This window comes from Amphiprion ocellaris, chromosome 3 (genome assembly GCF_022539595.1).
Source record: "Amphiprion ocellaris isolate individual 3 ecotype Okinawa chromosome 3, ASM2253959v1, whole genome shotgun sequence".
NCBI classification, from domain to species: Eukaryota; Metazoa; Chordata; class Actinopteri; family Pomacentridae; genus Amphiprion; species Amphiprion ocellaris.
Genome location: NC_072768.1, coordinates 9,657,718 through 9,671,550, shown reverse-complemented (window position 1 = coordinate 9,671,550; position 13,833 = coordinate 9,657,718). Strand labels below are relative to the sequence as shown.

Genomic DNA, 13,833 nt, shown 5'->3' with positions numbered 1-13,833 from the left:
CAGGTAGCACAGCCTGCTTTCATCGCATTCCCACCATGCACATAAGGCCTCACGTACGCTCGAGATAAACCATACCTGTTTGTTTTTATTCTCCAGGGTGATTTCGTATTCGCTTGGTCCCTCTCTCTTGGTCCCCTCTGCTTCCTGTCCGCTACCAGAAGAAGTTCCATCCTCCAGACTCAGCATCTGTCCACTGCAGCAGAAATAAGGACAGAAAGGTATCAGTCCTCCCCACTGACCAAGACTCTGCTGGTTTTGCTGTAGCTTGTCATCAGCTATACAGAGTGTGAAGAAGAGGTTCACGAGGGAAGCAGCGTGCAGACTGATGTGTGGCTGTAGTGGCCTGGGGTGAGGATGGCTAACTTTATCTGTCCAGTCCCATTTAGTCAGATTTGTGGTTTTGCTGCGAATTGCAGGGGTGAAACTCTGGAAATGTGACCAGGACGAATACTAAAAAGCTGCGTGTCCAAAATCATTTCCTTCTTTGCTTATTTCCTATATGCTCTCAATTATTTATAGTATGGCTGCAAGCAACAACATTCCCATTGTTAGTCGGCTGGAAAAAAAAAATCCAAGATCGCAATTTTTAGAGCAAAAATTACTAATCAAACAGCTTGTTTTGATGATCAATCGCAAGATGTTTAATATCGCACTAATATGAAACTTAGAAAATGGAAACACTTGATCTTGAGCATTTTATTTTCTTCAGTAAATAACCTAAACAGTTACTAAATCAACTATAGATTTGTTCATTCATTTTCTATCAATCCTCTGAAGCTCAAAACACACCAGCAGGTTTGAAAGGCAAGTTGTCTATTAAAATATCATCAAAACAACATCATTTATCAGAGCCAAAATACTGAACTAAAACAGAATGAATTTTCAGATTTTCAGCTTTCAAACTACTTATCGAAAGGTTGTTCCGTTGGGAAAATGAGACAATTCTAAGTTTAAAATTGGGATGTTTCATCAAAATCACTTTAATCAATTTGTCTAATTTAAAAAAAAAAAAAAACATTAGGAAACTGCTGTTACCAGAATTTGCACAAAAAAAAAAAAAAAAAAAATCTGTGCCTCTCAGTGCAACCAACTAGTTATGGCTGACTCAGGTGCAGCCGACAGTAATCTCATAAAAGTTTTGGAACTTTTTAGTTGCACTGGGCTGTACAGCAGGGTGGAAAGGAATCAAGTATTGAAACAGCAAAAAAACAAAAAAAAGTGTATGTAAAAACATAGGAGCAAGAGAGTTAATCAACAGCAGTTCCCACCCTTTTTTCTGATTGTAGTTGCTGAATATAAATATCTTACTGTAATTCCTCATCACAGGTTGCATATCTGTGAATTATAAGTGTGCAGATGAGTCAGTGATTCTCTCCTCTCAATATGGTCTCATCTGAATACTAATTAGACCTGAAGAGGTAAAGATAATTAGCATTAGAAGTGAGTTTTTATTTAAATTCCACGTGTGTGATGAGAGTGATTTTGTGACATATTTGGCAACCGCTGAACAAATCTATTTATTACCAAATTGTTTCAACCCTCTGGCAGCAATTGAAGACACTTAAAATCAACTATGCACAGTTTTCTGCTTCACTGCCAACTGTAATATCGTGTAAATGGTGGTTTGCGGTAGTTCAGTCATTTTATAGTGACATGTTCCATGCAGCCTCCAGCAATGTTTGTCCGCTAGTAGTCTATTTAATCATTTGATCTAATTTAGTGTGCATTAAACAACGCTAAGCTTTGCATACTCACCACTAAACATCTGCCTGCTCTCGCTCCACATCGCAGAGCTCCTCCTGTATTTAGCTGTGCGACAAGTTTGAATGTTTCTTTTAATGTGTTGCTAATCATCAAATGTTGTGTATTTTGGGTTCTACCGGGGGAGTTTGAGAGCTCAGGGACAGTAAGTGTCAAGTTTGCTCAGATTAGTTCCAGAGTGTCACATGAGCAGAGCCACTTTGCTAAACTGAAATGCATATTGCCGCAATAAGTGGCTTTTGCTCAGTATGTTGATGCCAAAGAGATCTATTTCAGGCACTGTCAACTTCCCACCACAAGAGCAAAACAAGCAATATATATTCACTCATCATGTGGAGGGTTGTGATCTGCATAATTAAGAGTCAGTCTGCTCCCAGACTCAACCAACTGTCTTATCCTTCAGAGTTTGGACAAGCCATTAACTGGTGGAAAGCAAAGTGCACTTGGTAGCAAACAGTGAGTTATTTTAGACAGCCTTGGAGTTGAAAGAATGGGCATTCACATTAGGACCTCTTCTTTTGCGTAGTGTGCCAACAAAGTTCCACAAGATGTTTTGCCAATCAATGCCATTTCTGTGTATGAGACTATGAAAGCCGAACTGTTTCCATAGCAATGATTTCATTTGGATGAAATCTTCAGTGGCTAATATGATTAAAAAAGTATAACACTCTTAGTCTGCTGCATAGAAAAAAAAAAGATTATTAGACAGCCTTCTGCTGCTGGGATTTAGAATTAAAATACACTGGAAGCAATACAAGGCTGTCATTATCCTCAAAGTCAAACATGACTTGCAGAAAAAGTTAGGGGAAAATCCAATCAGACTCCACAGTCACCAAAGAAACAATCATTTCTTGAATTCAGCAGAAGCTAGGAGCAAAAACAAAATGAAATCCAGCTTGAATTTGATTCAACAACATTAAGTGTGGAGGTTGTCTCCCACCAGTGCTCACTGCCACTGGTAGCACATCCCATCCTCCTCTAATAATCCCAGATCCTGTCCACAGATGGAACAGCGTTCTTTTACATGGCAGCATTATTAAAATTCTGTGAAAGCCTTGTAAAGCTTATCAAAGTAAATTACTCCTGTGACACAGCAGAAGATGTCCTTTTAATATCCAAGTTTTCCAGTAAGCCAAATGTTATTACAGTTTTTAGCTTCCGTCGTCATTGTCAACTTCTCTGACATCTCACTTAAAGAGTGAAAACACCGACACTCAGCAGCTTTTATACGGTCAAACTGAACTGATGTAAGCATAGAGGTATGATGGCACCTTAACAGTCTTTATAATGGTGCACAATTTAAAGTGTGTGTGTGTGTGTGTGCATAATGGTGTGTGCTCGTGCAATCTTTCTTCCAACAAGATAATGCTTACTCTAATAATTTTTACAAGAAGGGGGACCAGCGCTAAATAGGACTGGGGAGAATAAAAAGCCTGCTCATGGTTAAATAATGAGCGCATCACTAAAGTTTCCTCTTTGTTTTCTTTGATTGCTGTGAAAGCAACTATTCTGCGTCCCTGGCCAAAAGTCTGAGATAGGGCCAGAGAAGCTTGGTCATATCTTTAAATGAGATAAAACTAGGGAAAGAAATGGACAGAAAAGAGAAGAGAGAGGAAGCAGAGGAAAGAGAGATAGAAACAGTGAGGGGGAAACAGGAAGATAGAAAGAGTGTGTTGATGTGTGCATGCTGGAGGCTGTCTCTATCAAAAACTCTATTAAAACACTGCCATGCCCCAGCGCTGCATCAGAATACATTAGAGTACATTAGAATACATTAGAGGATTTAAAAGCAAGAGTTGAGCTATTAATGCATCTGGACAGCAAAAGCCTCCATAATGATATGGGCATTATACGCGTTCTCTCTCATGCTATCTCCCACTTGCTCTTTCTCATACGTGCTCACATATGGAGCAGCAACAAACACACCGAGCACCCACTCCTGCCTTTCCTGCCCGCGTGACGTCAGTGTTGAATACAAATGAACATCTGTCAAATCGCATTGCTCAAGTCCCATAGAGACCTACAGTACTGTACACCCTGGGGAGCACACAGACACACACACACACACACACACAGACACACACACACACAGAAAGGCTGCAGAGGAATGTAATGGCACTGGAAGTTAGAGTAGAGGCAGATCTCATGGCATCTCTTGGGAGGGTTGTGTGCTCTGGTGGATCCAGTGGATGACAGTGTGCGGTGGATGACACGGCGCAGGTTTGCAGCCACCAGGAGCACACAACTTCCTGTGTTGATGATGACAACGAGCCGCTCGGTGCTACACATCCCTGCTGCAGCTCATCATCTCAGCTGGCTGTCCACTGCCGCTGTGCCATTAGCCCATCTAATCAGGAATATGTGGGTGCCGGAGTTAAGTCATCAGATCAGAGAGAAAGAGAGGGATTCCAGACAGGCAGATGGTAATATTAAGAAAAGCAGAATGGGAGAGACACTTGATAGGGAGGGATGAGATAGAAAATAATTGCGGTTGGGTGATTAGAAAAGACGTGACCTGTCTTTCGACAGGCAGATAAATAATGAGAAGAAATAAACAGCGCATGGGGAAAGACATTGCAGCAGAATCAGAGATGGGGAAAAAAAACAGACAAGACTGGGAAAAACTGGATTTAGAAACAGAGTACAGAGGATTAAAAGATCGGAGAATTTCTGGAGGGGGGGGAGAGAGGGTAATCATTGGGAAACATGACAAAATCAGATTTTCTAAGTTCAAGAGCTTTGATCATTCAAACGTCTAAGTGAAATGTCATGTGTTCACCCCCCACCCCATGGCTGTTTGTTGTATGAGTTCCATGTGCATATCTATCTATCTATCTATCTACAGATATAGATGTGTATGTACTGTATGTATGCATTTACACGTACATGAAAGGGGCTAGATTCTCCAGTTACTATGGTAGTTGTAGCGATTGCGTCACTGCTGGGTTGCCATGGGCTTTGCCTATCTTTGTGTGAGTTACCCTTGAGGCTACTGAAGCCATTGCTTTGCTACAGAACATTTAGCTGTCTAGTTGTAACTCCATGCTCCAAAGGCCAATAAAAACACTCATTCACACTCACACACAGTACAGCACTATGCACGCGCTGTCAAGCACTATTAAAAGTCTGGGTGTTGAAATGACTCAGTTGAATGACACAAATATACAGAAGGTGTGCATAGAGACACATTGTTAAAAGAGAATATTGACGTGCAGCAAAGAAAACCTGGAATTAAAAATGTCTGTGATCAGTTGTTCTTACCCTGATGAGCCAGTGGTGTCAGTTTCTGGATGTTCAGGGGCGGGGCAGCAAAACTGATGCAGCACGGTCTCACTCCTGCAAAAGGACAGACGAGAACAGAAGAGGTCAGCAAAAAGGAGAAACCAAGCGGTGTAGTGGACAGATTTGGAAGGACAGCCGATCATTTGGTTATTATTGGCTGTAGCTAGCTGTTTTCCTTGTTTCCATGTTCCTCCTTATGTTGCTTCCTAACATCCCAAAAGATCCCTGAAGAGGCTCTTCTTAGACTCTGGATTATTGTCTATTGTAATATACAATTTGGCACTGATCCCGGAGTAAATACCCTATGTAGGTCAATTCAAGGCTGAGAAAACTTGGAACGAGTGCGGGTATTTATATGTTTGCTCATCCGGATGTGCTTGCTTATGGGCACCCCCACCTCCCCAACACACCCCCACCTCTCCCTCCAATTCATCAGATCAGTGGTGATTTAGCAGAATTCCCCAAACCCAATCTGGACAGATGGTAATTCCAGCTCTGCTTCCTGCTTTCTCTTCTGAAGTTTGCCCCTCTCATTTCTCCCTCTCATACATTTTACATTGACATTCATATTTTAGACATTTTGCTGGTGCTCTTATCTGGAGCAATTTGAGCGAAGTGAACCAAAAAGCATCGCCAAGACACGTCACGTGGAAACTGCTCTATAGTTCAACCCTTTCGCCTTCTGGATGCTGGACGCCCTCCATGCAAGACGCATAAAAATTAGCATGAGCGTCTGTGTCTCACAGCCGTGGATGACGCTCGAAGCTAAATTTCTGGGAGGTGTCGTGTGAGCATAGGTCAGGTCATTCGGCACTGAGCTGAAAACATTCGGTTCGCAGTGAATTTCTTGGCTACGCTACAGCAAGTCTTCTGACCTGGGCGCAGCATATTGCTCGTGACACAGACCAGCAGTGACAGGCAGTCAGAGTCAGTGCAAGGCAAAGAATGACAGTCCGAGCTATAAAAAGCCATCTTTTCACGGCAACTTCCACAGACTTAAAGGGACATTGTTTTCTTTTAAATATCTCAGGTCAACATTCGTAACACTCGGTTTCTATGAATAATACTCCTTCATCTGCTGTGACACCTACTCCGCCACTAACACAGAAGGACACACTGAAGTGTTTGGCGCTGCCTTTATGGAGCCGACGCATCAACATATCTGGACTGATTTTCTTGAGAAATCGGCTCACCCTCCTTCCAAGTGCGTAGGAGAGTTTACGGTGGCCACTAAAATTCTGAACACTGGTTGTCTAGAGCCAGTGTTTGGTCTGTCCATTCTGGGCACAGACTGTATGAAAAAGATGGATGTAGCTTTTGGGTGTGAAAAGTGACGTCAATGAGGAAATAGCAAGGAATAACTCCTTGAGCTGCACGAAGAGCCTGATTGAGAAGTGTAGAAGTGGAAAAGAGAAAAGGGCCCTATATTTCACTTGATTTGTAAACATTTTCCTACTGAGTTTAAGGTTTCACTCACTAGTTTCAAGTCTCCTTTAACAGACGACAAGGCAGGAGTATTTTTCAGGGCACCTTGTGATTGACAAATTTCCACTGTATGGGTGTGCATAGCGCCCTCAACTTCTCAGCCAAATCAAACCCTCTTTCATTATGTCTAGTTTCAAAAGACCAAGATGACCAAATTCTAAACTTCAGGCTTCAAACTGCAGTCGACAAGTAATGGGTGATGTTCCAGTAGCTATTCTATATCTTTCATATACAGTCTGTGTTTCTTTGCCACTGTATGAACATGTCAGTGCAACATGGAGGACCTATTCCATCTCTGAATATAAGGCCACATTGCAAGGTAACGAAAACACAACATTCTTATGTGCAGATGAACACTAATGAAGACATACAATTTCTGTCAACAGATGCCTAAATAAAGTCTACACACTGAACCCTTAACAGCTTATTCCTTTAGAAATATCCAAAAATAGTTGAGTTATATCTTAGTTTATCATTTTTTAGCACAGTGGTTTGAAAGTTCAGATGAACACTAATGAAAACAAACTATTTCTGTCAATATATGTATATAAAGTCTAAACACTGAACCCTTAACAGCTTATGCCTTGAGAAATCTCCAAAATAATTCAGTTATATCTCAGTGTATTATTTTTCAGCACAGTGGTTTGTTGTGCTGTTTTTCAAACAGCCCACAAACATCAGGGGAAGCAGGTTAAAAAGAAATCAAGGTCACTACCTGCAATCAGTCAAACTAATAGCATCAATTAGACATTTGGCATGCATCCAAAACAAATTCTTTTTAAGCGTGCTTGCCAAAATATGTTATTTGTGGAATACACCGATAGATGAAGCGAAACAATGAGACAACAATGATTTCCAGGTTTCCCCCTACTGAATACCTGCAGAGTAATGCTATTCTAGACATAATACTTTGATATTACCTACCTTGATCTATAGCCATACTTTCTTATGTATAAGACATGGGTGGCAGCATGGCGCAGTGGTTAGGATGGCTGTGTCACAGCAAGAAGGTTCTAGGTTTGAACCCAGTGGTGAACTGGGGAAATTCTGTGCAGTTGTCATGTTCCATGTGAGTTTTCCCAAATGTTTTCATAGTCCAAAAACGTGTAGGTTCCAATTAAAGAAGCCGACAGCTTGATGCTCTGAACATTCCTCTTCATGTACCACATTCCATAAAAAGTACACTGAGCCTCTCGTGCAAATTGTACTGTTTAGTCAAATGTTCGAACAACAATAATACAGTGTACAAAATAATTCTTCCTTTTCTATAATCCAGAAAATATTCCAAGGCAATCCAAAAAGTAAGGAAACAGAGGTCAATGCAGAGGTCAAAAAACTGTGTGACTCCCCTCTCTATGCCTGAGAGCTGACGGCTTAACCACACCCTCAGTTCCCAAAACTGAAGCTAGCGCACTTTAACCATTACACATTAACTTAAATGCATTTAGGCTCCGACAACATGCATGGTAGGTTAACTGGGCTGTCAGTGTGTGTGTGTGTGCATGTGCATGGTTGACTGTGATGGACTGGCACAGCATGACGGCTGGCCTTGTGACTGTTTGTCATTTTTTAAAAAGTCTATTCATTATTGAAAGCCGATTTCAAAGGTGATGCATCTCTTAAATCTCATCTCTTCTTTAGGGTGGAGTTTCCAAGATACAATTGATTTAAAAATCCATAAAACTGTGTTGCAGAAATGTGCTGAGGTGTTCACCATCAATGCGTTATATGTTTCGGGAGTCAAAAGGCCAAACTAGATTTTGTCTAATGCATGTTTGGTTTACATGTGATCAAGAAAATATAATTAGGTAAGATTCCAGTCATGGAATCTTACATATAAACATACTTTATAAAAAGACATCAATCTGACAGTCAATCATTGTCAGACATCAAATGTACAGAAGCATCTTAAAACCACGAGGTAAAACAGCCAGTCAAAGAGTAAGCCAGATCTCTAAGACAGTTACATCATCAGAAATTGAAGGAGAGCCTCTTTAAATGGATAGTTTGATGTTTTGGGAAATAAACTCATTTTCTTCTTAAGAGCCCAACCAGAAGCTTTGTGCCAGCACAGTATATGAAGTACAGCCAGCAGCCGGTCAGCTTAGTTTGGCAATAATGACAGGAACAAAGTGCTGAAAAGTACAAGTTAGTATTGGGTGTGTGTGGTGGAGAGGGGGACGGGGGGAGCCTGTCAAGACTATTTCTTGTCCCAGAACAGTTGCTAGGCAACCAGTGGAGAGTCCCGTAAATTAATGAACTTGGCCAAGAAATACTACAACAATACATCATCCCAAAATTATAACTTTAATTCTTACACTCAAGTTTTTGCACAGATTAAACAAAGTGATATAATGTTTGAATTTTTTAGCTGTAAAAATGCTGGCAGGTGGATATATCACCTCTGGACAGAGTTGGCAGAGCTGTTCTTCACTTTTCTCTCTTTTTCTCCAGGCTAAACTAACTGGCTGTTTACTGCAGTTTTCTGTCTCTCGCAGACAGACACAAGAATAATATCAGTCTTCTCACCTAACTCAGTGAGAAAGCAAATGGACATTCTGGTCAATACAAAAATGCTTAAATGTTGTTGTTTGTTTTTTGTTAAATAATACGGGTTTAAATAGAAGTAAGGGCTGACTGATAGCACAATAAACTTGGGGTCAAAATGTAAAAACACTCGACGACCACCACTATTCACCATCAGCATGAGAGCTGGGTTATTTTGTCATGCAAACACAAAACAGCTCAGCCCTGCTCAGCTTTCTTTGGTCATACAGTGAAGAAGAGGCCAAGCTGAACACACACATTCACACAGAAACACACACACTCAGCAGGTCCATCTGTCTACAAGGCGCACGCATATCGGCCATTCGCCTCCAACAACACTTACAAAGAGAACAGGTGAATATTTTAACAGTACATGTCTCCTGCTGTTGGCCCATGTTCTCTCTCTCTCTCTGTCCCTCTCTCTCAGTGCCTCATTGCTTCTCTACTCCATCCCTCTCCTCTTTCCTGTTTTGTAAGAGTACTTTAAAAGCAATGCTTTTCATCAGCCAATATTCAGCAGAGAGTGTAAGGAAAAGAGGGAGGAAGGTAGACATGCAACAACATCAGTTCCATTTGGTCTCAGAAACATTAACATTACATTATATGCACCTTCCAGCGTGCCACAGGATGCTACAGTCTCTGCTGCCCATATTATTCATTTATCAGCATGATGCATAGGCTGAGGAGACAGCTACCTCAGATGCACCCTGTTTTCATCTCTCATCTCTGTGTTGTGGTCTCTGTTGGTACCTGTCTTACTCTGTGTTCTGAACATCGTCCCCCCCTCCTCCTCTTTTATTCTCTTTTTCCCCATCTCCCCTCTCTTTCGCTGGTCCACTCCGATGTCAGCCCCGAGCTCCTTCCTCTAGACACCTCCGAGGGCTCCATCAAAGACAACGACTGAGCGTGCACTCTTTCTCTTTCTATCGCTCTGCCTTTCTCTCTCCTGAGAATGGCTGATTACTGTTCGCTCCACAGGCTAAGTGGGGCAGATAGAAAGCTCAGCTGGAGAGAGAGACAGAGAATGAGTGGAGGAGAGAGTCCTGTCTCTTTGTCCCCCTCCCCAACCCCCCAGTAGACATATCCATGTGCACTGGCAACACTAACAACAATGCAAAGCACACAGGCGCACTCACAGCAGCAAACCCTGAGCTGCACGCTGGTGCACATGTCATTTATCTGCAGGACAAGAAAAATCTAAGGCCTATAGAGAGTTAAACAACCTTCAAATAAATAGATGCAGTAAGATGTGTGAATAGAAACACACGCAACACTCTCACCGAGCTGACATATGCGTGAAAACATACATATACAGGGTGTAAGAGAAACATGCTGAGACAAACTGACACAGAAATAGCAGAGGGCAGATCTGATCTGTCGTCAGCTGCAGACAGGATGCAGCAGGCAATGACAGGGAGGTGAAAAACCTCTCGTGTCCGTCACCTGCTTGGCTCGCCCAAAGCCAAAGCAGACATTGGGTGCTAAACTACTTGTCTTATCCAGAGAGACTTAAATTTATTGAGCAAGTGGGTGTGTAAGGTTCAGGACAAACCACTCTGCTGCCTGCTCAACTGGTGGACGCCTCAGCTAATTCCACACCCCAGTTTTTATAATAAAGATTAATTTCTTGTAATTCCTCCCTCACCAGTGAAACTAATTAAAATTAAGAATCAGTGGCATAACACTGATTTCTATCAAAGTTGCAGCAGGCCGGGTAAGTTCTTTACAGGGCAGGACTCATGGTCCAGGCAGAGCTGTAGGGGGGTGCAACAGGCTCTCTAAAGCTGAACTGGAAATGTAAGGTGTGGCTGGTAAACCATTTGCTATAGATTAATGTCAACAGCTCCTTTTTTTAAAATATATGTTTCCTTTTATACACTGCTGCTCCTCTCAACTCCTCCTTATTCTGTACTGCTCCCTTCATTGGAGGTGGAGTCCCAGAGAGACCAATCAGAGCTCCTGCTGGGATAGCCTACAACTTATGAGCACAGCACACACACACACACACACACACACACACACACACACACACACACACACACACACACACACACACGCACACACAGGGAAAGAGAGAGAAACATGGCTTTTCTCTCATTAGGTGCTGCTGATGTACTATGAAGATCTGGTGCCAAGCAGGAGGGGGTAGTGTGCATCAATGTGTGTGCCTGAGTGTGAGTGTGTGTCTGTGTGAGTATTGCACGTGTGTCTCATCTAACACGGGAACATCAGAGGCCTAGAGATCCCGTGAGAGTTCCCAGATCCCGTGCTGTAATTAATAGAGAAAGCAGCAGCACCGCGGACAGCGACTCGAGGTGTCTCATCATCACACGTGAGACTACTCCTGTCTCAGACTGACACTGACCGCTGCTGACTGACACACACGCACGCACGCACGCACGCACACTGGCCAACAGCTGTTTGTTATGTAATGATCCAGTGATTATGATCCAGTTTCTCATTTAAATAATCCACCTCTTCCTCTTCTGGCACAGTCCTCAGCCGACACACACAGCTGAAAATTGGGAATTTGCAAGCGCTTTCTTCATTAATTAAACGCCTCTCAATCTGCAGGACACACGCACGCACATGTGCATGCACCTAATTACACAGTTTAAGACGGATCTGCACAAATATTATATGAAGGATTTAAAAGACGCTCCTATCCAAGGCAGGAAATTTATTTTGATTGTAAGTTCTGTAAAAAAAAAAAAAAAAAAAAAAAAAATCGGAGCCACAAAAGGTTACTTCTGAATATGAAGTATTACTCAGTGGACTATTTTAGGACAGACACACACATGCACACAACCTGGATAGGCTGTATTCTCTATACTCACTCGGATTTCCTAGCCAGGGCCAGGGATCGACAGAGGGTTGTCGGGGTCATCGGAACCAGAGAGCGGCAGCTTTGGCAACTTCCACCGTTTTCTGACTCACTTTCAACCGGGGAAATAGTGGACGGGTCCGCCGGGACCAGCTGCATGTCCCCTGGGTCCATAGGTTGTTGAGGCGAGGGCTGGACAGCCGGAGCCGCCTCGACCTGTGCTGGTGCAGCTGCATGTTCTGGCAGAGACCCTCCACTGGTCTTGAACTGGGGGTCCTGAGGGTGGTGGTGATGATGAAGGCAGCTGGGGTCGGGGTGATGATGATGGTAGTGGTGATGGTAGGGATGCTGCTGCTGTACCCTGACGTCCCGCAGGTGCCTGTTCTCGCCGATCAGCTCGTCCACCCGCCGGTCCAGCTCCTCTATCCGGGCGCGCTGAGTCTGGATGAGACTCTGCTGGTTCTGGACGATGGTGGTGAGCTCCCGCAGGTACAGAATCGCCTGCACCGGGTTTTCAAGAAGGCTGGAGCTCATCATACCCAAGGCAAGAGGAGGGAAGAGAGAGAGGCGGGAGGGAAGAAGCTGGACAGACGGATGGAGGACGGAGGAGGCGCAAAATCTCCGTGCGTACGGATGAGAAGGTGGAATGTCCTTCCGCTCTCCTCTCCTTGATTCTGCTCGGTTGTGGATGAGGCTGCGCCGACCGAGCTGATCTCACTTCTCGGGTCGTTTCTCTCTCTCTCTCTCTCTCTCTCTCTCTCTCTCTCCCCCTCTCTCTCCCTCGCTCTCTCTGCCACTGCGCTGAGTGGTGCTGATGAGAGGAGCCAGATCCAGATGTGACGAGAGGGAGGAGGGGAGGGGAGGTGCTGGAGGCCGGATGCGTCATTACGCACAGATACAAGAAAAGTCCAGAGCAAGTACGCACCCTACAGGTACAAGGAGTCGTTGCTTAGTTGTTAAAGCTTGTTGGTCAGCAGCATCTGAACCATTTCATGAGGCTGGTTTACGACATAAAATGTAAAAACACGTTTAAAAAAAAATCGGAAAATGTGTACATAAATAGTATTTAGGCCTCTGTAATGTGAACAACATTAATAATATTGGCAATAATAGCCTATACGAAGCAGGTAAGGAAATCTACAGTTACTGACTGGGCATCCCTTCCCATTCTGATGTACATCACATCAGACCAGAACCGGATCAAAAACCACTCTTTACAGGCTGGTCAAATCTGGACTAGGTTATACCAGAGAGGTTAAAGACTCTGTAAAACACATCTTTTGACATGTGAAACCTTGTTTATAAAAATGCAAAAATTGAGATTATATCTTGTAGTTTTAGTTATGAACCTTCTCCGTGGTGTCTAAATTCAAAAAGCTGTGAAATCTCTCTGTTTTGCAAAAACAATAAAGTTATCACAAATCAGAGACTGTATTTCAAAGACTTCCTTGCCTCTATGACCTAACCTAGACCAGGTTTGACAAGCTGTTTTTGTCTGAACTATAGGTCCAATGTGGTATACGTGCAAGAACACAGAGAAATATCTCTCTCGTTTGCATTTTAACAAACAGAATAAATATTCCATAAATCACAGACTATATTTTATAGACTCTTTAGCCTCATTCAGTCACTTAGTATGTAATGGTTTTATATCTGGACTAGGTCTAATGTGGTGTACATGCAGCAAAAGCAGTATTAATTCTGAAAACAAACAAAAAAACATAAAAACGAAGATAGGGTCGCTCAGAACCGAAAGTTAAGTTTCCTTGAAGCTGCATTTAATGACACATAAAAAGTCACATGAAATAAGATAAGTTATGGTTTTTATATCCTATTGTTTAGGTATTTCAAAAATCAATTAGTGTTGCCATGATAAAAGGTGTTTTAATACGTCTTGTGTAGCTGTGGTGTTAACAAATCCCTTACGTTATTGA

General features: G+C 42.7%; 1 protein-coding gene across 2 annotated transcripts in view; it reads right to left on the bottom strand.

The window, feature by feature from the left end:
* Positions 1–12,687, bottom strand: part of iqsec3b (IQ motif and Sec7 domain ArfGEF 3b) — a 37,302-nt gene extending 24,615 nt beyond the window's left edge. For both annotated transcript variants that reach the window (XM_023275369.3, XM_023275370.3), the window contains exons 1-3: positions 11,913–12,687; positions 5,023–5,097; positions 76–193 (exon numbers count right to left, since the gene is read on the bottom strand). In XM_023275369.3, coding sequence (XP_023131137.2) covers positions 76–193; positions 5,023–5,097; positions 11,913–12,436 — 717 coding nt within the window. In that variant the 5' untranslated portion in view covers positions 12,437–12,687. The remainder of the gene's footprint in view (positions 1–75; positions 194–5,022; positions 5,098–11,912) is intronic.
* Positions 12,688–13,833: the final 1,146 nt, after the last annotated feature.